This window comes from Pholcus phalangioides, unplaced genomic scaffold (assembly GCF_987345545.1).
Source record: "Pholcus phalangioides strain wild (caught in Gottingen) unplaced genomic scaffold, Ppha-v1.0 ptg000007l_1, whole genome shotgun sequence".
Taxonomy (NCBI): domain Eukaryota; kingdom Metazoa; phylum Arthropoda; class Arachnida; order Araneae; family Pholcidae; genus Pholcus; species Pholcus phalangioides.
Window position 1 is genome coordinate 2,337,507 of NW_028301600.1, and position 23,550 is coordinate 2,361,056.

At 37.0% G+C, this 23,550-nt stretch overlaps 1 protein-coding gene across 9 annotated transcripts in view; it reads left to right on the forward strand.

The window, feature by feature from the left end:
• LOC149084790 (peroxisomal N(1)-acetyl-spermine/spermidine oxidase-like) overlaps positions 1 to 23,550 on the forward strand; it is a 199,078-nt gene that overhangs the window by 77,824 nt on the left and 97,704 nt on the right. For all 9 annotated transcript variants that reach the window (XR_016192759.1, XR_016192758.1, XR_016192761.1 and 6 more), the window contains exons 6-7: positions 11,582 to 11,694; positions 13,894 to 14,069. Coding sequence is in view for 4 of the 9 variants with exons in the window: in XM_089232531.1 (XP_089088657.1) it covers positions 11,582 to 11,694; positions 13,894 to 14,069 (289 nt within the window). In the remaining 5 variants the exon portion in view is untranslated. The remainder of the gene's footprint in view (positions 1 to 11,581; positions 11,695 to 13,893; positions 14,070 to 23,550) is intronic.

A 23,550-nucleotide genomic window follows, 5' to 3' on the forward strand; every position in this document is an offset into this window, starting at 1 on the left:
CTATGATTTTCAAACATAATTATGTAAGCTATTGCTTTAACTAATCATGGATCCCGCTCCAGAAAATCACTTTTCCTGTTGACTCCCATGATATTGAAAAGGCCATGCACAAAACCCCAACGAAAAAGGTGAAGCTCAATGAACTCAAGCCAAAAGCAGGTGCTATGGCCCCCAACAAGGTGGGGCTGACAGAAATCCAGTCCTGGGGCCTATGATCATTCCCATCATTTTTTGTTTTCTCACTCTATAAATTCATAATATACATTCCCATCAAACATTCCACACTAAGGACCTTGTTCCAGGATGTTAGACTGTCCCGGACCGTGCCACGCCATATTATGGAATTAAATAAACTAAATTAAACAATAAAAATGCAGAAAAATTACATTTGTACCGCATGTAAACTTTTAATGCCGTACTTGATATTCAGACATACTTTAACTCACCCAGGGCCAGTGGCGTCGGAGCCGGGGGTGCAGTGGATGCCTGAGCACCCACAGTATTCTGTACCACTGGTCTGAGCACCCCCCAGAATTCATCCAGAAATCAAAATTTTCCACATAAAGGTCAAGCCAAGCACCCACATGTACATAACATTTCCGACGCCTCTGCCCAGGGCTTTAATAATGACAATAATAAAAAAACATGGTCATTCACCACCTTCAATTTTAATCCATTTCACATAAGGACCCACACAGTACGACACTAAGACAAAGCAATTTTTCACAGTGTCTTAGCACTGAAGTAGGTCTTAGCTAAATAATGATTTTTTTTGCGAGTGTCTGTGTTTTCTCTTTTCCAAGAGGGATGAGAAACTTTCTGTTCCTTTGTTCAGGTGGAAATCCCTCTGATTGGATGAGCAAAACGCCTGATGACCAGGCCATGCTTCATGATTGGTTTGAGGATTAAAAAAGCAATATGTCGTGAGAATGTTCTCATATATTGCCATTGATTCTGTTGATGTGTGCCAGTAAGTTATGTGTAGTATAAACAAAATGAATGATTTGTGGCTTTCCAAGGTGGTAAAGAATCTAAGAACATGTTGACTTTTGATTTATATATTTAAAGTGGAATTTTTAGAATGAATACTTGAAGGGGGTGAATTACGCTCATGACAGGACTATGGTGGTTGCGGACCCAGGTTGATGTGCAGGAGCTTTGATTTATTGTGTCGGTTCATTGGATCATCCCATATTTTATCCACATTTATTTTACCTTGTAATTTGGCTGTTGGGAAGGATGATCACCCATCTTCTGCCTGGCCCAGGGTTCCAGATTTCAATCTTATTTATAAAATTTTTGTTCATTATAAATTTATTGTTTATTACATGCAATCTGATTAGTAAAAAGGGTCTCTGAATGAGGGTATGGGGGTGGATAAGACTAAGGGGCCACGAGTAGGAAATATGGTCCAAAATTGCCATAGGCTGGAAAAAGGTTTAGAAACACTGGTCTAATCAATATACAGTTAATCCCACATACAACATTTTTCAAAATCTGTCATGAAAAAATGTAAGCAGGAAAATGTTTTAAACAGGAAATCTCAATGAGTATTAGTAAGAGTGGGACCACAAAAATAAGTCATGCCACGTGGAAAACGTTCTAAACCTCTACATTTCTTCATACAGGGGCGGCTTAAGTGATTGTGCAAGGGGTGCAGTGCACCCAGGCAGCAGGTTGTAAGGGGTGGCAGCTTAGGATTTAGTTAGACACCAACATTTTCAATAATTTTTATGCATTTGAGTCTTACTTTGATAACAGAGGTATTGAGAAAACTTGAAAGAGCATACAGGGCCTGGGGGTGTTCCCTACATTCTTAGTAACACAAGAGGCATTAGCACGCTGGTGATTGGTTACTATGAGCAAGAAAGATAGCAAAACATCATGCGCGCGGTGGTTTTTCTGAGGCCGTACCATGAAAATTTTTGAAAATTTCAACCGGACCTCATTTTTGTGAGGCCCTTCTTGTCCTGAGGCCCTCGGGCCGTGCACGGATATGGCCATGTGTTGACACGGCACTGCACGAGGGGCAGAGTTTTAGACGAAACTGAATAGTGAATCAGTAAATGATAGTGCAACGTCCCTGCATACGACCCAGGTTCTGATCCGGAAAATTTGGTGCATGAGGTACACAGAGAGACAGACAAATAATTCGAGAGAGATTTTGAATTTTAACAAAAACTGTAATTTTATCTGGTTAATAAAGTTATCTGGGTTATGATTAAAAATAAAAACTTCTCGAATTTCATACCAGTCCTCTTGCAAGTCTGATGAAATATCACAGTAAGAGAGAGATCAGGCCGTTAAAGCTTTACGGCGATATATGAACAACACAAGCCATGATCTCACCGACCTTGATGAGAGCGAGCAAGGTCACGATCCAACGCTAGGCTCCACGTGGTAGGGAGGCATTGTGAAAGCTGTAGACCCAACGAGAGCCGAGCTGATGATCAACACCAAGCGGAACAGCAAGAGGCTAGAACCAGAGTGACGATCCACACCAAGCAAGACAGCGGATGACTGAGACCAATGGCAAGAGCCAGGACGACAATCAACATCAAGTGTGATAGAGGATGACTAGTAGTTACGATCATGAGAAGACATGAAGGTCTGGAACCAGCTTATGACTTGCAGAGCATTAGTGAAGTTGTTATATAACATACTGCGCTAGCAGGATAGACAGATGACTCACCAAGAGCCAATCACTTTACCAAAAGTGAAATAGTAACGGTTATCGATACGAATGCGCCTTGACCATTGAGACTCCGGGTATTAAAAATGGAAGTGCAGTACGACCCAACTCCAGGGACCAACCATCTCAGAAAATGTATATCAAAACATAACCAATGGAAAAAATAGTAAAACAAATTTGCATAACAGAACAATAACATTAGATTTTGTAAAGTGGCAACACAACAATAAACAAAATGGTGATGTGATCAAGATCAATCATTTTTCCAGTCTATGGATAGTGACAATATCACAGATTTTAACCAACCGTGCACGGTTATAAAAGGTATGACAAATTGTATATAAAAATGACTAGAATAGGATTCTTTTCTTCCTGGGGTCTATGGGTAATGTTACAATAGTTGTGAACCCAGCTTTGCTGAGCGCTCTCTTCATGAGTGGTTACCATTGTCATTTTGATGCATTTGATCCGCATTTGATTAAATCAGAAAAAAATGAAAGCATTTTTTAGAAAATCAATAAATGACAGCAAAGATGGAAGTATGGGGGAAAAATCTTAGATGGGTTTGAGAGGGAATCGAACATACAACCTGCGGTAGGTGTATCCTATGCTCTAACCATTGCTCCAACTGCGGATGTTGGATTCAAGCACAATTGAGTATATCTATTGTTAAACATCCCCAGCAAAGAATTCACTATGAGCGACGTAATGGTTCGTCACCCAATTTCGGCCAGTCACGATGCGTTAAATTTCTATAATGTAGCTAGGAATTTGGGCTTCTTTATGAGTGGCCTGGGGCCATAATACCAGAAACAAGAATATACCCTGTCACAAGGGAGGCAAGTGTGCATTTTGGTGCTCCCACCCAGTAATGTTTCCGTAACAATCAGATAAAGACAAAGGAAAAATTTGGCTTCTTACTTGTCTGGTTCTATAGCAACAGAAACAAATTGAAGTCAATTTCTTTATCAAATTTGCCTTGTTATACTTGTTGTTTACAGAATAAGTGTAAGTAATGATGGCTCACTAGTAACAACTATAATGTAGGTCAATTTATCTAGCTCAATTTAGAATAGTATAATGATACTAGACCAAAAAATGCAGGACAGTTTCTTTGAAAGCGGGATGTATGGTCACAGACATTTTGTGCATAAAAAAAACTGTGTGGGGAGGGGGGCACTTTATACTTAAGAAAAAAATTGTTTATACCAATTTCGCCAGTGCTAAAGTCCTGTCAGACCCCCCACCCCAGGGTCATCTTCAGATGGGTGGCACTTGGGTGGCAGGTAAGCTTGAATGCCCCCTTTGTTAGGTTTCATTTTTATTTGTTTAATTTATGTTAATTCACTGTTGTTAGTAATGATCATGGTCCCTACAAGGGGCTGCTATGGTCGTCGAGTCATTGGAGGACCCTGGTTCAGTGGTTGTCTGAAGTTGGTTGTTGGTTTTCTGTAATTCTCCCAACTTCAAGGCATGAATGCGAGCCAATCTCCTTGTTAAAAAGTCAGAGCAACAGGCCGACAATGGTACAAATATTCATCATCACACTTCACTCACTTTACTTCTTAAATATAGATGTCAGCACTGAAAAATCAGACACAGCACTATATAACACTCAGACTGTTAGGTACACGCACTTCTGACAGAACTCACTTGGTAGTAAATTGCCCATGATGATAGACCACAATTGTGCTTGGCTTGAAAGAAAGAAAAGAAAGGTCCCCCCCCCCCACGAGAGAGAGAGATAGGGCAGCGCGGGGATCTAGCTTGGGATGCTTCTTGTCATTTTTTACACAAATTCACTGTAGATTGACTCACAAAATCTTAGCCTAGGGACTCTGCTGTAGGTTGTGGGTGAGGCAAGTTATCTGGTGGGAAACGCTAAAAACTTAAGAACGTTGAAAATATCTCGGACTAAAATGGGGAGTTTTTTTGAAAGCGGGACATATGGTCACAGACATTTTGTTCATTGAACAATGGCTTTTTATTATGAAAATCGGGTTTATTTCATGGTCATCTTTAGAGGTGGTACATGAGGCTTTGCACCAAAGCCTCCTAGATACTACAAGCCTGAAACATATTTTCGTGACGTCACAACCCGGGTCCTACCACGTACACGCTTTGCATTTAAAACTCGCAACCCACATGTATTTTTTGACAATTGGAAGGAAAAAATGACGAATTTAAATTTTTTTTATTACAAGTATTACCTAGTATTGTATACGGAAAACACTGAATCCTAAATTAATGAATAAAAAAGAGGTAATTTAATAATTATAAAAAAAAAGCAGAGGTCTCACAAATTTTCTGCCAACACGTATTTCTATATTTTTTTTGTTCCCAAGCAAATATTTTTGAAAAATCAGGCAATATATCAGACTGTCCAGCAACTTTTGATTTTTTTTTATTTATATAATATGACTTATTAGAATTTGTATTAAAAATAAAAGGATACACACAGGCAATGTACAAAAATAAATAGAACAACAATGTCATTAAAATATTTTTATTCACTGAACTACATTCATATTATCAATTCTAATTCAAAGGGAAATTAGTTGCTGCTCTAAACATTATAAAATTTTTGTAAATGTTCAAATTTATTAATCTATGAGGGGAACTTCGAAAATGCAACATTTCAAAATTCTGTGATCGGATTTCAGATTATACTTACTCTTGTTGCACTCATTTCATTTATAAAATAAATTTTAGTTTTCAATTTTAAATGGTGAATTATGAACACTTGAAAATATTTATTTTTAACTAAAATTCTGAAAATGAAATGTTAATATGGGATCGATTATTTTTTTTTAAATATTAACTTTCAAAATTAAAAAGACATATCTCCTGAAAAATGCAAACATTTTTTCTTACGTCTAATCAAAATGAACACACACTTTTATTGCTTTTTTGAAAATACTCCAAATTTAAAAAAACTATTCAATGCAATTAAGATTGCTTCTAAAAAACAAGTTTCTTTTAACTGAAGAGTTCTTTTAAGAGGTTATATCTTTTAACATGCCGAAAAACTACTCTAATAGAAATATCATTAAAAATACTATTTAACCATCAATTTTTCTAAATTTTTTACACGTCTTCTAGATTGTATGTGCTATCTTATGTTGGTATAAAGTTTTACATATCTTAGAAACTTAATGTTTTGTAAATTTTCAGAAAAAAAATGCATTAAAACAGCTTGCGTGCATGATAAAATACCATGACATCAATGTAATTGAATAAAAATAAAGGAAACTGTTCAATTCATGAAATGAAGCAAAAGGTTGAGATTTCATTGATTCAGTCTTATTTAAAATTAAATTTTAAATTATAAAAATTTTTAGTTAAAACTTAATTTTAAATAAGATTGGCGTCAATGAAATCTTAACCATTTGCTTCATTTCATGAACTGAACAGTTTCCTTTATTTTTAAAGGAATTTTTAATCAATTTTTATTCAATTACTTTGATGTCATGGTAATTTATCATGCATGCAAGCTGTTTTAATGCAATTTTTTTTGAAAATTTACAAAAAATTAGGTATCTAAGATATGTAAAATTTTATACCAGCATAGGATAGCACATACAATCAAGAACTTGTGTAAAAAGTTTGGAATAAATCGATGGTAATAGTATTTTAAATTATATTTATATTAGAGCATAGTTTTCACCATGTTAAAAGGTACGAGACCCCTTGATTGAAGATTTGGCATTAAAGTTATTTTTAGTTTTTATGTAATTATTCAGAAATACGTTAGATATTATTTTGATACAGTCATGACAGAGACTTACCTTGAATATTTTACCTTTGAATATATTGTATTAATGTCAAACCTTTAATTGAAGCTTTCTTATAAAATGTTCCAAGCTTAAAATAATTACATAAACTTTGGCCATTATCAAACCAACTAATTTCTCGATTTCAAGAATTTCACAACTTCAGCACTTTTCCTGTTAGATGTTACACATTTTCATTCTGTACCATATGCTAGGACACCTACTTTTTGCAGCAATATTTGAAGTACATAATATGCATGAGGTAGTATCAGTTTATTTGAATTCCTCACAAAGCGATATGAAGTTGGATTGGTATAAAATATTGATGTCCATAATATCATTTCTGGAGATTAGCGAGCAGCTTTCATAAAACTCAGTTCCAACTATTCATGCAGAAAGGATAAATTCACTTATTTTACCATGAAGTACACCGAGTTTTTTCCTAGGAACCATTCATAAGACTCAGTTACAAGATGATTATTGAGCGAGACAGTGACACGAGACAGATTTCATTATTCCTTTCCTCTGGTGACTTTCTTTTAATTAGTAACTTTGTCGTTCCTTCCTCAGTACGACAAGGGCTCCCTTCAGTCTTTCGCTTCTCCTTGCCGTTTGACCTACCGCTGCAAACACAGGAGCACCGAGACACCTACAAGAAAATGTAAAATGTTATAGGTGTAGTATTTATAATATTCAGCATATAGGCAACAAAATTATTGAATTATAAAATATTCTGAATAGTGCAAGAATGCTTACACAGGGAAATGACTCACATTTAAATTTAGTGCTTTAAAAGGAAAGTTCAATTTGCAAACTATTTTATTATTTATTTAAAAAGTAGCCTATCCATTCATTAAATTTCACGTCACTCAGCACATTAATATTTGTATTTTTAATTAGACCTTAGAAATGTGATTTACTCAATATTAAAAAAAAAATGTTTATTAGATCTGAAAAATGTGCTCCCATGATTACACAAGTGGATAAAAACTGCTCTCAATGCAGGAGGAAATAAAATTTCGACACGAAACAGCAGCGAGCACATCTACTTTCAAATTAATTACGCAAAATAAAGTCAGAAAAAAATAAATATTTCAGATTTATTGACTGAATTGTGTACAAATAGCTACATACCTTTTTTTTGCCCGTCGTCAGATGATTATCGAAGTTCTCGGCTCCTTTTTACAATTATTTAAACAAAATTTCTCCCGCTAATGTGTTACAGCAAATAAAAAAGCAATAACAATAAATAAATATTAAAAACTTGAAGAATTTAAATTAAATATGACGATAAATGCACGTGGCGTGCTTCGTTAAAAACATCCAAAATAGCCACGCTAAGGACCCGGATTGTGATGTCACAACCTCGGCGGAGTGATACATTACGGCTTGTACTTCTAGGAGGCTTTGTTTGCACCCAGGCAGCAGGTAAGCTTGAGCTGGCCCTGTTGCCAAAGCATAACGTCTGCCCAAGCTTATTAATAATTATCAGTACACTAGAAATTATGTATAATATCTAAATTTTTAATTAAATTTCGTGATATCTCTTAAATTTTTGGTTTTTATCCCATTTAAGTGTACCAGCAAGATATTTCATATATTCATGCTCCTTTTTTTGGACCACATCTTAAGGGCTGACTGACAATGTTTTTAATAAATCACTAATGTTTTTAATATTCTTGCTTAAGATGGAATAAAATTTGGAAAACAACACACTTTCATTTGGGTGTTTGTTTATATATATAATTTTTTTTATACATCTCCCCTTTATATGTTGTGGTTTTTCCTCTGTGTCTCTCTTGATTTTAAGTAATTTGTAAGTTCCTATCATGGCCTTAGCTTTCTAGTTTACTTCTTGGATTGTAGATGGCTTGAGTTCATTCACAGACTTGAAAGCAATGTTCTTTAAATGAAGAATGTCTTGAGCACTTGACTGTGTTTACTCGGTTCCCAGAGCTAGTTTGAGAATTTTATCCAGATCAGGGTCACACATCTTATTCAAACATTCAACTGAGCATGATTTTCTCTGATAGTCCACTAACAAAAATGTTTCTGAGCATCACCTTCAGCTGAGCTTCCAGAAAATTACAGAGACTGGCAAAACGCCATAATATTGAAATGTAACTAGAGATGCTTTCATCTTTTCCCTCTGTTGCCTATTTAAAAACATGATGACTTGAAATTACGAGAGGTTTTGGCTTTAGATAAACTACTAGACGATCTTTGATTGCAACCAAAAACTATGATCAATTGTTTGAAAATTCCTAAAAGTATGACTGATTACTCAAAAATGCTTAAAATATTACCAATAGCTCGAAAATACCCAAAATATGACTTGTCATAAAAAACAAAAATCTGAGCTCTAGTTAAAATTCAAGGAAACAGTTATTTTCTGGATATTATGCTGAGGTGAACTCGGAAAGAAAAGTCATCTTGTCTCCGCCAGGACTCGAACCCAGGCCCTCTTGCATACCGTGCAAGCATGCTACCATCTACACCACTGGAGACATGACTCTGCCTTCCTTATTTCACGCCCTATGGCGTGAGGCACTGAAGTAAGGCATTAGTAGCCTTTCTTAACTTCAGGTAATGACCCCCCTGGTGGGACGGTTTAGAGTGAGATAGATGGCTTTTTTCTCAGCCAGAGATATTGAGGAAACAGTTATTTTCCGGATACTATGCTGAGGTGAACTCGGAAAGAAAAGTCATCTTGTCTCTGCCGGGACTCAAACCCTGGCCCTCTTGCATACCATGATAAAAGCCATCTATCTCATTCTAAACCATCCCACCCGGGGGCTATTTCCTGAAGTTTAGAGAGGCTACTAATGCCTCTACTTCAGCGCCTCATGCCATAGGGCATGAAATAAGGAAGGCAGAGTCATATCCCTAGTGGTGTAGATGGTAGCATGCTTGTGCCCGGTATGCAAGAGGGCCTGGGTTCGAGTCCCGGTAGAGACAAGATGACTTTTCTTTCCGAGTTCACCTCAGCATAATATCCAGAAAATAACTGTTTCCTTGATATCTCGGACTGAGAAAAAATCCATCTATCTCACTCTAAACCGTCCCACCCGGGGCCCATTTCCTGAAGTTAAGAGAGGCTACTAATGCCTCTACTTCAGCGCCTCATGTCATAGGGCGTGAAATAAGGAAGACAGGGTCATGTCTCCAGTGGTGTAGATGGTAGCATGCTTGTGCCCGGTATGCAAGAGGGCCTGGGTTCGAGTCCCGGTAGAGACAAGATGACTTTTCTTTCCGAGTTCACCTCAGCATAATATCCAGAAAATAACTGTTTCCTTGATATCTCGGACTGAGAAAAAATCCATCTATCTCACTCTAAACCGTCCCACCCGGGGCCCATTTCCTGAAGTTAAGAGAGGCTACTAATGCCTCTACTTCAGCGCCTCATGTCATAGGGCGTGAAATAAGGAAGACAGGGTCATGTCTCCAGTGGTGTAGATGGTAGCATGCTTGTGCCCGGTATGCAAGAGGGCCTGGGTTCGAGTCCCGGTGGAGACAAGATTACTTTTCTTTCCGAGTTCACCTCAGCATAGTATCCGGAAAATAACTGTTTCCTTGACAATTAATACGTTTAAAAAGAAATATGATAAACATGTTGGGGTAAACTGAGAAGCTATCCATGCTTAGAATAAGACAACCGTAATATTCTTTATGTGCATTGTATCGTGTATATATTGTTTATAATTTTTGTGATTGTGTTTTTAATTGGGTTGCTGTATTTTTCAAATATATGACATCCATATTTGTTATGGGCATCTTTTTCTCAGCCACCTCATTGGGCATTTTGCCTGTTGTGGCGTTGTATTTGTATTTGGATATTTGTATTAGATAGGTAGGGGAAGGGAAGAATGGCATGGCGCAAGGGCGTAGCGAGGGGGGGGACTTGGGGGTCTGGTCCCCCCCCCCCCCCGAAATGTGAGAAAATGACCGAAAAAGGGAAAAAGATGGCCAAATCCATTGTTCTGTCACTTTGGTCCCCCCCCCCCCCGAACGAAATTTCTGGCTACGCCCCTGGCATGGCGTCTGTCTTTGGGGGGGATGTGTTGGTGATAGTATCTCTTTGTGATGAAGCTCTATCCAATGGTCACTCTCAAGCGGGACCATACAGTAATAACAAACCATAAAAAATACCAATCAAGACTTTAGGTATCATATGTCAATATGTCAATGCCTTTTTAGGAGGATCTGTGTTACGTAAGATGAAATTTGAGATGATTATAACCGGGAATTTCATTTTAAGCTGAGATAAGCTCATTAGGCTGAGAAAAAAGTCATCCATCTCACTCTAGTTAAAATTGTTGTGAAAATATTTGTGTCCTATTGGATAGCTGAATGGAAGAAACTTGCGATTGTCACATTTACATTGTTGTAACCTTGGCAGCAGAAACTTTTGCATACTTCTAATGAAATGGGAAAATTAGGCCAGCTGTGACAATAAAAAAAAATAATTTTACAGTCAACTCTTTTTTTTTAAACAAAAAAACTGAATTAGTTTATTAGTAGTTAACTTAAAAGAATTAAGACAATTGAATGAACAACGTTATTTGAACCCAAAATTGCAAAAAGAACCACGGCTATACGCGTTTCAGAACTATAGGAAGTTCCTTCATCAGTAGCAAAAACAAAACAACATAAGAAAAATAAAAGAAAATAGCAAAAAATACTCCTTATAGCGGGAATTACTCACTGTTGTAGACAAAAGAGTCAAATTCAAAATAAACTGGCAACAAGAGCAGAGGAGGAGGACAGAAAAAAGAAAAATGGCAGAGCCAATTGCAAACGATAATGTGATAGTGTTGATGATGGAGAAGAATAATTATTGTAGAAACTGTTGGCAGATTTTTGAGAAGGGTGGTGTGCTAGTTAGGTCGTTGACTGACTGGTTTATGTTTTTCTTGATGTGGAATGATTTGAAGAAGTCCAAGTCAGACAGTGAGGGGCATTTTTGAATGATTTTGGCAGAAGAGAAGTCAAATTTATGGTCAAAGGACCAGCAGTGTTGGGCTATTTTGGGTTCAAATAATGTTTATTCAATTGTCTTATCCAACCCAAAAGGTAATTCATTTTTCTATTTAAAAAATTAGTTTTTTCTCTTTAGCATCCAGCTCTTCTGTTTGCGGGGGAAGCTACTCATCCTTACTACTATTCTACTGTGCATGGGGCATTTGAGACTGGTATTCGCGAAGCTGACAGGATACATTGCCATTACAGGTAAATTGTAGATTTTTTGTATATGTAATTACTTGTTATTTGTTTTAATGAAAAGAAAGGGGTGGGTCAAATATTAAAGTGTGACAGATATATATACACTAATGATATAGTGTACTACTGGAGTAGCTGTATTACTTGCTGCTTTGCTCGGTCATTTTTCATGTATATTTTATGCAGTTATTTTTTTAAATATGTATCGTATATAAAGATATTTTTCTAGTAATTTATATCTGACTTGTTTCGATGCCCCTTATCATTTGGAGCCTGGTGCAATTGCACCAGTGGCACCATCCCAAGACTGCCCCGGTTATACCATATGATCCAATAGTCTCACTTACCTACTAAAAACTTTTGTTTCAAACCACTTAAAGATGTCATACCACAGAATAAACAATGGGGCATTTATTATATTCCATGTGGTGATTGCCCACTTGGCTACATAGAACAAATAAGGAGACCCATAAAAATCAGATTAAATGAACATTCTCGCTGTGTTAAAAATCGAAAGTGTAAAAAATCAACCATCTCCGCTAACTGCTCCCAAGAGGGCCATAGATTCAGATTTCAGGAAGCGAGAGTTTTTCCCACAAAGTGAAATCCACAGCCCATTTTTAGACTTTTATGAAGACATACATCCAGGCCTTCGAAAATAACTTAGTAAACGACAATAAATCAACACCCCAGCACCATGGCTTAAATTCATTATGAGCAGGATCGCTTCATTCTTGCCACGGCATTTAACTTAGACAGACATATAGTTTTTTCGTACCGTTGAGCAACCGAGATTGAAGATTTGGTAATCAATCCAAGTGGGAAACTCGTCAGCATGATATTCTTATCCTCTGAAGATGACACCCATAGCATGTTGAAATGCAAAAGGAATTTTTAGTAAATTATAATTAAATGTAAACGTTTTCGGTTTTTTGGCCAATGTGAAGTATATAGTTTTGTCTTTCGACGTTTCGTTCGCACAAGTGGTGAACATTTTCAAGAATTGCGTAACACGGGCAAAAGGCTACTACTTACGCCTTCTCCCTGCTTGAGTCGCACTGCCTCGTAGGGATTGGTCTGTTGAAGCCAGTCTGTTTTCCCCATTGGCCGAAGTTGTTCCTAAGGGCTCTGGATAATGCTTGGATTTCAACCTCATCATTTTTAAAATGGGAAACCAAGCACTGTTGATCTTCATTCTCTCCCTTTCTGCTGAAGCGGTTCACCCAAGTGCTATCCAATGAAGTGAGATATTTTCCACATATTTTTAAAGAAGCGATCAAAATTCAAAAACTTAGGAACTGCTTCAACAGAAAGGAAGAGAGAATGAAGATCAACAGTGCTTGGTTTCCCATTTTAAAAATGATGAGGTTGAAATCCAAGAATTATCCAGAGCCCTTGGGAACAACTTTGGCCAATGGGAAAAACAGACTGGCTCAACAGACCAATCCTGACGAGGCAGGGAGAAGACGTAAGTAGTGGCCTTTTGTCCACGTTACAGAATTCTTGAAAATGTTCACCACTCGTGCGAACAAAACGTCGAAAGACAAAAACTGTACTTCACGTCAGCCAAAAAACCCGAAAACTTTTCAATTTAATTCTAATTTACACGATAGCCACGAAAGCCTTTTTTGAAATTTTTAGTATTTACTAGTATTTGTCTTATTCCTTGACAATTTTTTGGGTATTATTAGGCAAAGTCATCTACTCTTCTGTAAATGTGTCTAAATCTACAATTCATTGTATTCTAAATGTTTTAATTGTACTTGCCATGAAGGTTATGTTTCTACTAAAAAATTAAATTTCACTTTGGGAAAACAAATTATTTTTTAACTCCATGTGGCTCTATCATTTTGGGACACCTTATGTGGCATTCATTGGTATTCATTGATGTGCAAAATGAAATGGCTCATTCATTATCATATTCAGTTTAAATATGGCACTAAACACTCTTTCCATTGTGCTCAAATGGATTAGGGGACAATTTTCAACAGAATTATACAATTACCTCCCTCATAACAATTTAATGTCTGATCGGGAATCCGATTCTGACAACATCGAACAGACAAGTTTTGCATGCCTTAATGGAGGTGAGTCAGAAAAAGGGGTATCCTGTTGGTTATGTTTCATCCCTTGAAGATTATAATAATCAAGGTGTTTTTTTTGTCTTTTTTTCAAAAATTAAAATATAAAATTATTGGTGTTTTTTAGCGAAGAAATTGTGATGCCACCTGAAAGTCTGACAACAATGACAAATGTGGCTATTATAGGTGCTGGAGTTAGTGGATTGGCATGTGCTCAACGTTTAACTGCAGCTGGTATAAATGATATACATATTCTTGAGGCTCACAACAGAATAGGTGGACGTATTAATACTGTTGAATGTGGTGAGTACAATACTGAGAAGCATTCAATTAATAACTGGTTATTCATTGTTGAATTGGCATTGAAATTACAACAAAATTCTCTTCTTTTTAATATGAATATGTCTCTAACATTGGGTACCTAACTAGCTGCAGAAGAAGTATCACCTACTAAATATCTTGGAATTTACAGACTCTAACCTCAAATTAAAAACCCAAATAAAAAATATTACAAAAAATTAAAATTTTCCTGAGCAAGGGCCATCGATTTGGGAATTCTCATTGTTGAGCAGTTTAGGTTTTCTGAATATTGTTCAGGGGCGGTAGAAACAGACAAATGACTGCTCGGTTTTATTTTAAAAAAGGCCTCTTCATGTTCTCCTAAAGTCATTCTTCTGCTTTTCCGAGGCTTAGTTTGTCCTGGACTGGAGTATGCTTTCAGGTTTTGGAGACCATACCTACAGAGGGACATAGACTTGGTTGAAGGGGTGCAGAGAAGAACTACACGTGTCCTTGTTGGCAAAGGCTTGAGTTATTAAGAGAGATTTCATTTTTTGAATATTTTTACATTCGATGAATGCAGGTGTCTGGGAGATATGATCGAAATCTGAGGATGATGTTACTCCCCGCTATCTAAATGGAGTTTTCTAACAGCTGGCTGATTGTCTCCAATGTGGGTTTGATTCCCCCAAGGGCAGTTGAATTTTCTTTCTTTCCAAAATATATCTTCGCATCAGCCAGTGTTAAAAACCTTCATATGACCAAAATGTTCAAAATGTACCACAGGATGGATAGGATGAACTATGAATTATTAATACACCATCAATCAACTGCTTTGACCAGGAGACACCATTATCTATCATGGGTGGAGATGCGTGGGGGTATTGCTCCCCAGCATCACAGGTGGAGTCGACTGATCTAATGTATATATATGAATTGACATCATCATTGTGTTCCCCCAGCAACAATGATTGTGCCTCCCGACTTCCAAGTCTATCTCCACCTATGGTATCGATTGGGGTAAAGGACAATTCTAGGCTATGGTGTTGCAGGGAATTTTTTTCTAATAGGTTTGTTAATAAATGGAATAGCTTACCCCCGGGAGTAGTAAATTGACACATTAAAAAGAAATGATAAACATGCTGGGGTAAATCGAGAAGCTATCCATACTTAAAATAAGGCAACCATAAATATATTTTATGGACATTGTATAAATTAGGTTGCAGTATTTTAGAAATATATGACATCTATATTTTTAAGGTCCTGTCAAATTCCTAAAATTTGGGAAAAGGATGTGTAAAAATTTACTTACATATTAAATACATTAAACAGGATAGTTATACTGATAAAGACTTCAGGAATCCAGGCATGTTAGAATAGAGTAACTTCACTTTATTTACATTATCATACTACAACTGGATGACTCAATTTCAGACGTTTTGAGAAAAATGTGTTTGAACTTTAAACAAAGTTTAACAAAAAACAAGTACAACTCTTCAATGAAAGAGACATTCTGGATATTTTTATTTATTTATTTATTCAATATTGATTGGCCGAGGCCTATACAAGAGGATGTAGAATTTATATATGGCAAAAGTGACGATTGATGGTATGAGAGAATTCGGAAATCGTAGTGCAATCTACAATATTTGATGGTAGATTGTTCCAGTCGATAATAGTTCTTGGGAAAAAGCTAAATTTGTGACAATCTGAAGAGGCAAAGATGGGCTGTAATTTTTGGGAATGATTGAGTCTAACAGAGAAATGTGAGGTTTGATTAGAATATTGGAGGTGTCAATATTAAAAAACCCATGGAGGATTTTGTAAAGAAAAGGTAAACGAGAGATAAGTCGAAGAGAGGAGAGCGGTTGGAGATAATATTAATGGGAGATTAACTTGAAATCTAGGATTGTGCTTGCCCAAATTACATGAGGACCGACATTTGATTTTTGGCAGAAACTTTCTTTCTGAATGTGTAATAATAATCATCATCCAGACAGGAAGGAGTCAAGGCCATCTGGTTGTGAGATGAGTAAACTGAACAAGCCATGTATATAGATGCTGTTTGTGTGAGCTGTTTTTTTTGATTAAATAAAGAGATAATACAACATGGTGACAGAGGTAAAAGACCATAATAACAAAGTAGCAACAGAAAAAATGTTCTGATACACATCAGAACTTGTAACACAATTGACACGTTTAAAAAGAAATACGATAAACATGTTGGGGTAAATCGAGAAGCTATCCATTCTTAGAATAAGACAACCATAAGTATTCTTATGGGCATTGTATAATATTTTATCATGAATATATATTGTTTATAATTTTTGTGAATTGCATTTTTAATTGGGTTGCTGTATTTTTGAAACATATGACAACCATATTTTTATGGGCATCTTTTTATCAGCCACCTCGTTGGGCATTTTGCCTGTTGTGGCGTTGTATTTGTATTTGTATCAAGTAGAGGAAAATCAGTAGTTGCATTAAGGAACTCAATCTGGAAAGTAAAGATGGCTGATCCAGAGCACTTTCCTTTTGCAATTCCAGCAATACAGGTGAACCAGCTGGAAAATTTTGCATTTGCAATGCCTGCAAACTGCTCAAGATGGATAACTCGTTTCCAGAGATTCTGGATAGTTTCTGGACTTTCTACCAAGACAGGAGAAGAGCAGCTAAGTTCGCTGATTTATATTATGTTTGAACAAGCCAAGGACATTAACACTTCTTTCAAGTTGACCAATGCTAAAAAGAGAAACTGAACTCGTCGTGAAGAAGTTTAGTGATCATTTCATTGTTAAAAAGAATACAATTTTTGAATGAGCACAGTTCAACAAACATGTACAGCAAGAAGGAGAATCAGTAAACAACTTCATTACTGCTTTATACAGCCTTGCTGTACATTGTGATTATGGAGAATTATATGATCAACTCATACAGGATCGTATTGTTGGTATTGGATGTCAAACTTACACTAACAAAAGTGGTAGAACAAGTTAGGCTTAATGAATCAACCAAGTAGCGATAATATAAATTCAATGAAACAGAAACCACAGTTCCTATACATGTAATGTTTTCAAAAAAATCTGATCACTTTCAATCACAAAAATCTGGTGTGAGAAATAAACCAAAAAGCAAAACTTTTCAGATTCCCAACATTCTGAGACATGCAAATGGTGTGGCAAGCAGAAACATGAGACAAGATTGTGTCCAGCTACAGAAGACTGCAAATGTTATAAATGTTTGAAACTGGGGCAGTTCGGAAACATTCATTTAGGGAAGAAACCAAACCAGCATTAAAGAATTTTGTTCTTGGGTCATATTTGAGACAACGCAAATCAGGATTGGATAGTTTTTGTTGATGTTATGAATAAGAAATTTAAATTTTGACTAGATAGCGGAGCAGATCATGCAGTGCTGGAACTTTGTATCACAAGTTGTTTCAGAAACGGAATTTGAAACCAGCTGATAGAACTCTCTGTGGTCCAGATAACATTTTATTAAAAGTGGTGGGCATGTTTTAAGCACCTCTGAGCTATGTAAACAAACAATCCACAAAAGAAATCTATGTCATCGATGGTTTGAGAAACTGTCTTATTGGGAAACCGGCTTTAATATCCTTTGGCTTAGGACCCAATATCAGTGATATTCAATAGATTACTGCATTAGATCCAAAAAAAAGAGTTTTCTGACCTGTTCGAAGGATTTGGACTCGTGAAGGAATGCTATTCCATACAACTCAAGTCTGATGCTGCGGTAACATCTCGAGATACTATACCTCTTTTGAAAAAGACGGAAATCAAGATAGAAAGGATGGTCGAACAAAAAGTCAACTCCAGTCACTGAGTCAACTGAGTGGTGCTCTCTGTCATCATAGTGCCCAAAAGTGATGGAAAGGTGAGAATATTTGTGTGGATCTTATTTAGCTGAACAAGAATGTTCTTCAGAAATTGCATTCCTTAACCAAAGTGTGCACGCTAAACATGCTAAATCTTTTATCTGGTGCTAAAATCTTGCAAAATTCTTACAATTGGATGCAAATTCAGGATTCTGGCAAATCTCATTGGATGAAAAGTCATCTCATCTCACAACATCTATTACTCTGTTTGGAGGATTCAGATTTCTTAGATTGTGTGACCTTTGGAATCTCTTCAGCTCATGGGTGGAGATATAGGGGGACATGGGGCATTGCCCCCCCCCAGCGTCAAAGGTGGAGTCGACTGATCTAATGTGCATGTGTATATATAAATTGACATCATCATCGTGCTTCCCCCCAGCAATAATGACCATGCGCCCCCCCCCCCCAGACTTCCAAGTCTATCTCCGCCTATGCTTCAGCTCCAAAACATTTCCAAAGAAAAATATCGCAAATTCTTGAAAACATGAATGGAACAGTTTGCCTCATGGATGACACTAGTGTGTGTGTGGGGGGGGGGGTCTACTCAAGAAGAGGAGCATGATGTGAGATTGACAGAAGTTTGTTAGAAACTGAAGGATGTTCATTTGATTTTGAACGAAAAAAATGTATCCTCTCAATGAGCAAAATTAAATTTCTTGGTCACACCATTGATGGCCAAGGAATTCACTCAGATGTTGAGAAAATTATTGCTATCAAGGATTATAAGCCACTAACAAATAAGAAGGAATTGAAACAGATGTTGGACATGGTGAATTACTTTGTTCATTTCGTTCTAAATTATGCAGAAGTACTTTCTCCTCTAACTACGCTTCTCAGCAACAAAATAGATTTTGCCTGGAATATATCTCAGCAAAATGATTTCCTCAAATGGAAGGAGATACTGTGTCATTCGATCCTGTTTTGAAAATCTTCAACCCCAACCAAGAATCCATCGTTACTGTCTATGCATCTTCGTATGGCTTGGGAGGGAGCCACCTTACACCAAAAGCAGATTAGTGTTATTGCTTATGGTTCCAGAACTTTACCCACCACTGAGACTCAATGTGCCCAAATTGAAAAGGAAGCCTTAGCTATTGTATGGGGGTGTGAGAAATTTAAGGATTACTTGACAGAAACTCATTTCAAGATAAAGAGGGATCATAAACCTCCTATCATCTCCAGAAAACATTTGGACTGTTCACCGAGGCTACAAAGGATCAAATTGAGGATGATGTGATACTCTTATGGCATAGTTCACATTCCAGGAAAGGAACTGTAGGCAGCATCAAAAAGACTGGAAGAAGCACAACTTGCTGACAAAGTTTGTCAGAAAATTTCATCATATACAATGAAAGGATGGCCTGCAAAGAATTTGATTGATTCCTTTTGTCTGCCTTTCTGGCAACATCATTACAAAATCTCCATCCAGGATGGGATAGTGATGAGAGACTAGAATCATCATTCCTCAATAACATCAAGGTGAAGTTTTGAATCAGATTCATAAAGGTCATCTTGGAATTACAAAATGTAGAGCTAGAGCCAGATGTTCTGTCTATTGGCCTGGAATAAGTAAAGAAGTAGAAGAAAAATAAAAAATTGCATGGCTTGTATTCAAAAATCTAAGAACAGGCACCAACTTCTCATCTCAACACCATTTCCTGAAAGACCTCAAGCACAGGAATTCATGGTATCTTCTCTTAGCTGTCTACTATTCTCATTTTTTTTAAATTGTAAAACTTGATAGACTGACAGCTGCTGAAATCATAAACCACTACTACTACTACTAAACCAGACATGCACCTTGTCCATATTCCTCTGTGGAACTTCTAACGAATTGGTACATGTTGGAATGTGTCTGTACATATAGTGAAGTTTGTTTCTGTGTAAGGGGTCGTTCAAGTATTACGTCATCATCGATGGGGGGAGGGTGTTTCCGATTTGCTGACTTTTGATGACAAGGGGGGAGAGGGGGTTTAGATAATGCTTACGTCATCCATCACCCTTTACGAAAATATGAAATATTCTTAATGACATCTTACCTGGTGAGCCAAAAACGAGAAAACCCTTTTTATAGTTTGTGGGCACTTGAAGTAACTTCCCCCCCCCCCCCCACTATTGATAAGTGCCCTACAGAGTCACTTTAGTGATATCTAAATGTTTCACGGATCCTTCAAGTTTTCTGGAAATGTGTCCGGGCTGCTTAAGTGCTCTGGAACTGTGCCACGTATCACTCAAGTTATCCATAATTATGCCACGAATCACTTAAGTAATCTGCAAGTATTCAGCAGGTAACTTGAGTGATATAGAACCACACTAGGGGCTGCTTACGTGCTCTAAAACTGTGCCACAGATCATTTAAGTGTTCTGGAACTGTGCCGCGGATCACTCAAATAATCTGAGAATGTGTCGCGGGTAACTTGAGTGATGTGGAACCACACTGGGGCCACTTAATTGCTCTAAAACTATGTCACATGTCACTCAAGGGATCTCTAAATGTGTCACGGATCGCTTGAGTGTTCTGGAACTGTGTCCCAGGTCATTCAAGTCAGTGTTTCTCAACCGCCAGGCCGCGAGAATATATTCATTACCCTTTCATTTTTCAAAGCATTTCCACGAATAACTAATTGGTTTATTTCACTATTATGGTACATATTATTTTAATTTTTTAGTCTAAAAATCATGCAAAGGCTTCCAGCAGCAATTATAGGATCCCTCTTCCCCTTATCGCACTGAAAATCGTTCGTTTTGTTGCTAGAACCAAAGAAAGGGAAACATGTCCCTGGTCCTCCCTCCCCTTGAAACTCCGCCTCCATGAGACCCAAACAATACAGCAGGGGTTGGGAGCATTTTCCCATACTCTCTGTGCTTTCCCCTTGAAAATATACTACTGCTTCAGGGCTCTCTGTTGACAACCAGATGACCCTGTTTGCGTGTTCACGGTTTGCCACTGTCTGCACCACAGAAAATGTCCTGAAGACAATAATGCCATGAGAAAACTCAGTATTCCACGTTCCTTGGAGACTGGAAAAATATCTGTGCTACTCGCCATTGATCAAGCCGCATAACTTCAAAGGGAAATAATTGTGAGTGATTAGGAATTTTTGGGCAATATTATAGAAAACCACCTTCGACCATTCGACCCGCAATTTATAGCCAGTGGTAAAAACCTCTAGCAGTCATTATAAGGATTTAGTATGTGTTCTCAGGAACGAACAAAGTATTTTACATATGCGTGGCAAATGTCAGCGACTAATCAGTGAAACACCTGCTGCACACAGAAAATAGTATGTTTTGAATTGGTCATCAATGTGCACATAACTAATGGTGATAACTCGAATACTGTTTTCTTTGCAAAAACGCAGTGAATTATGTTGCAAGTGTTTTCGTTTTGATTTCTTTCCCAGTGTGGATAGGTTCACAAATCTAAATTTTTGTTAAAAAATAGAGAAAAGTTTAAGTTTTAGAGTAGAAAAATCGCATTCAAGGTTTTGAAATTTATCAAGTTACTCAATTTGACATAAGCATCTATCGTGAATATACCGAAAAGAGTCTCGCCCAAAACTGAACAATTTTCTACTCTTCAGTGGACTTTTTTATGGTGAGTTACAATATATAAATTTTTATTTTATATCATTGCCTTCTTTCCAGCTGAGATTAAATACAAAGTTTGATCGTAAAATATATTTTACACTGATTTTTTTAAGTTATTAAAATAGTGCTAATAAATAAGTGCTGCTTCGATGTCAGCACAAAAAATTCTATTGCCCACTACGAATGAAAACTTTGTATTTTTACATACTATGAGAAATTATTATATAAAATTGAATATTAAGATATTTGTAGATTGATTTATGTATGACCAATTGAATCTTTTAATGAGGTAGAGGTGCCAAAATGAAAAAAACATTGAGGGGGGCTGAAAGTTGCAATTTGTCCCATATATACGGGTTTAAGCCCTTATGCAGGAGAGAGGGTGGATCGTTGCATATTGTATATTGATTATTGGTGGCTCAGCCACGTCGTAAAATATATTGGGATGCTCAAACAACCTCATTACCCAGGTTCTGGCGCCTAAGCAATGAGGATGTTTACTGCAGTTGCTGATGAAACGCTTCGTTTATGTTTGTCTGCACGTTATTTATACATTACCGAAAAAAAAAGTTTGCATCACTCCATGATATAATAATGGATTCAATTTATTAAACATGTTTTAATTAATTAATCAACTAATTAAAAGGTTTTAAATTAATTAATCAACTAATTAAAAGGTTTTAAATTAATTAATCAACTAATTAAAAGGTTTTAAATTAATTAATCAACTAATTAAAAGGTTTTAAATTAATTAATCAACTAATTGAAAGGTTTTGATCATCTAAGCCTCGTCCTGGCCCATTGGGCTATACGACAAGATCTGTTAATCTGACGCTGAGTGAGCAATCCCGCTCAAGATGTTTTCTTTAAAAATTAAATGTCCCTATGTCAGTGGTGCGAAATAGTTGCATATAGAGCTGTGCCATACATCGTCATCATTGTGTCTCCTCTCCCGGGAGCCCTTGCTTATCCCCAACCTAAAACAAAGAAACACATACCAGGGTTTCCTACTGGGTGCCCATAAACCATATTATCTACTAATTCAATGACATTAATTCGTCTAGTGTGAAAATATATGCACTCAATATGGTATTCAATATCTTACACACAGGGGTGGGAACTCTGCGCCAATTGCGCCGCACTGTGCCAAAACTAATATCTTGCACCATCCTGCTCCAATAGCGTATTTTCACATTTTTCTGCGCCAAATAGCAAATTTTGCTTCAGTATGCCCGGAATTTCAGAAAGGATGCCAAAAAAATTTTGTTCCTGCTAGCCACGAAACGTTTCTTTACGAGAAGAGCGTGTTTTATTCCACTATACTTAAACTATCGCCCCTGATCGGGCTTTCCCTCACGAAACCCCGATACTGTCCATGATCGTGGAACTGTAGATGGTTTGCAATGCCTTTCAGTTTTGAAGTGCAAATTCGAGTGTTTCCGTTTTAAAAAAAAAATCGTCACTGGAAGCAGCAGAAATTACTGTAGTCGATTGTCATTGTGTTAAATCCCGATGTTTCGTGAAAAAAATTTTCATTCCAGGAGTAAAAAGCGCATGTCCGCCGAATTACGAATTTTAGTTTAGAAACTTTGCTGAATAACGAGCGTTAAATCACCAATGTTGCCGAATAACGAGCTTTAAATCGTCAATATCGCCAAATAGCGTGTGTCAGATCGCCAATCTCGCCATATAATGAGTGCTGAATCGCCAAACATCGAGTTGATTCTTCCGAAATTCTCTCCCATTTTGCAACAATTTCCAATATAATTGTAATACACACGCATGATCGTGCATAACACTCGTTGGAGTCGAAAGGTATGAAACAGCGGTTGCAGAATAAACAAAAAAATGGGTTAATAGGGGGTATGGTCCCCTCTTACAGATATACAGGTCTCGCAGCGTGATTTCATACTTGAAATAAGGCAGTTTATCATTTCCTGTGGCAATTGGTCCCACTCGTTCAGCAATGCTGTTTTCATTCCCTGGATGGTGTAACATGACGTCCTCCGGGTCATGTTT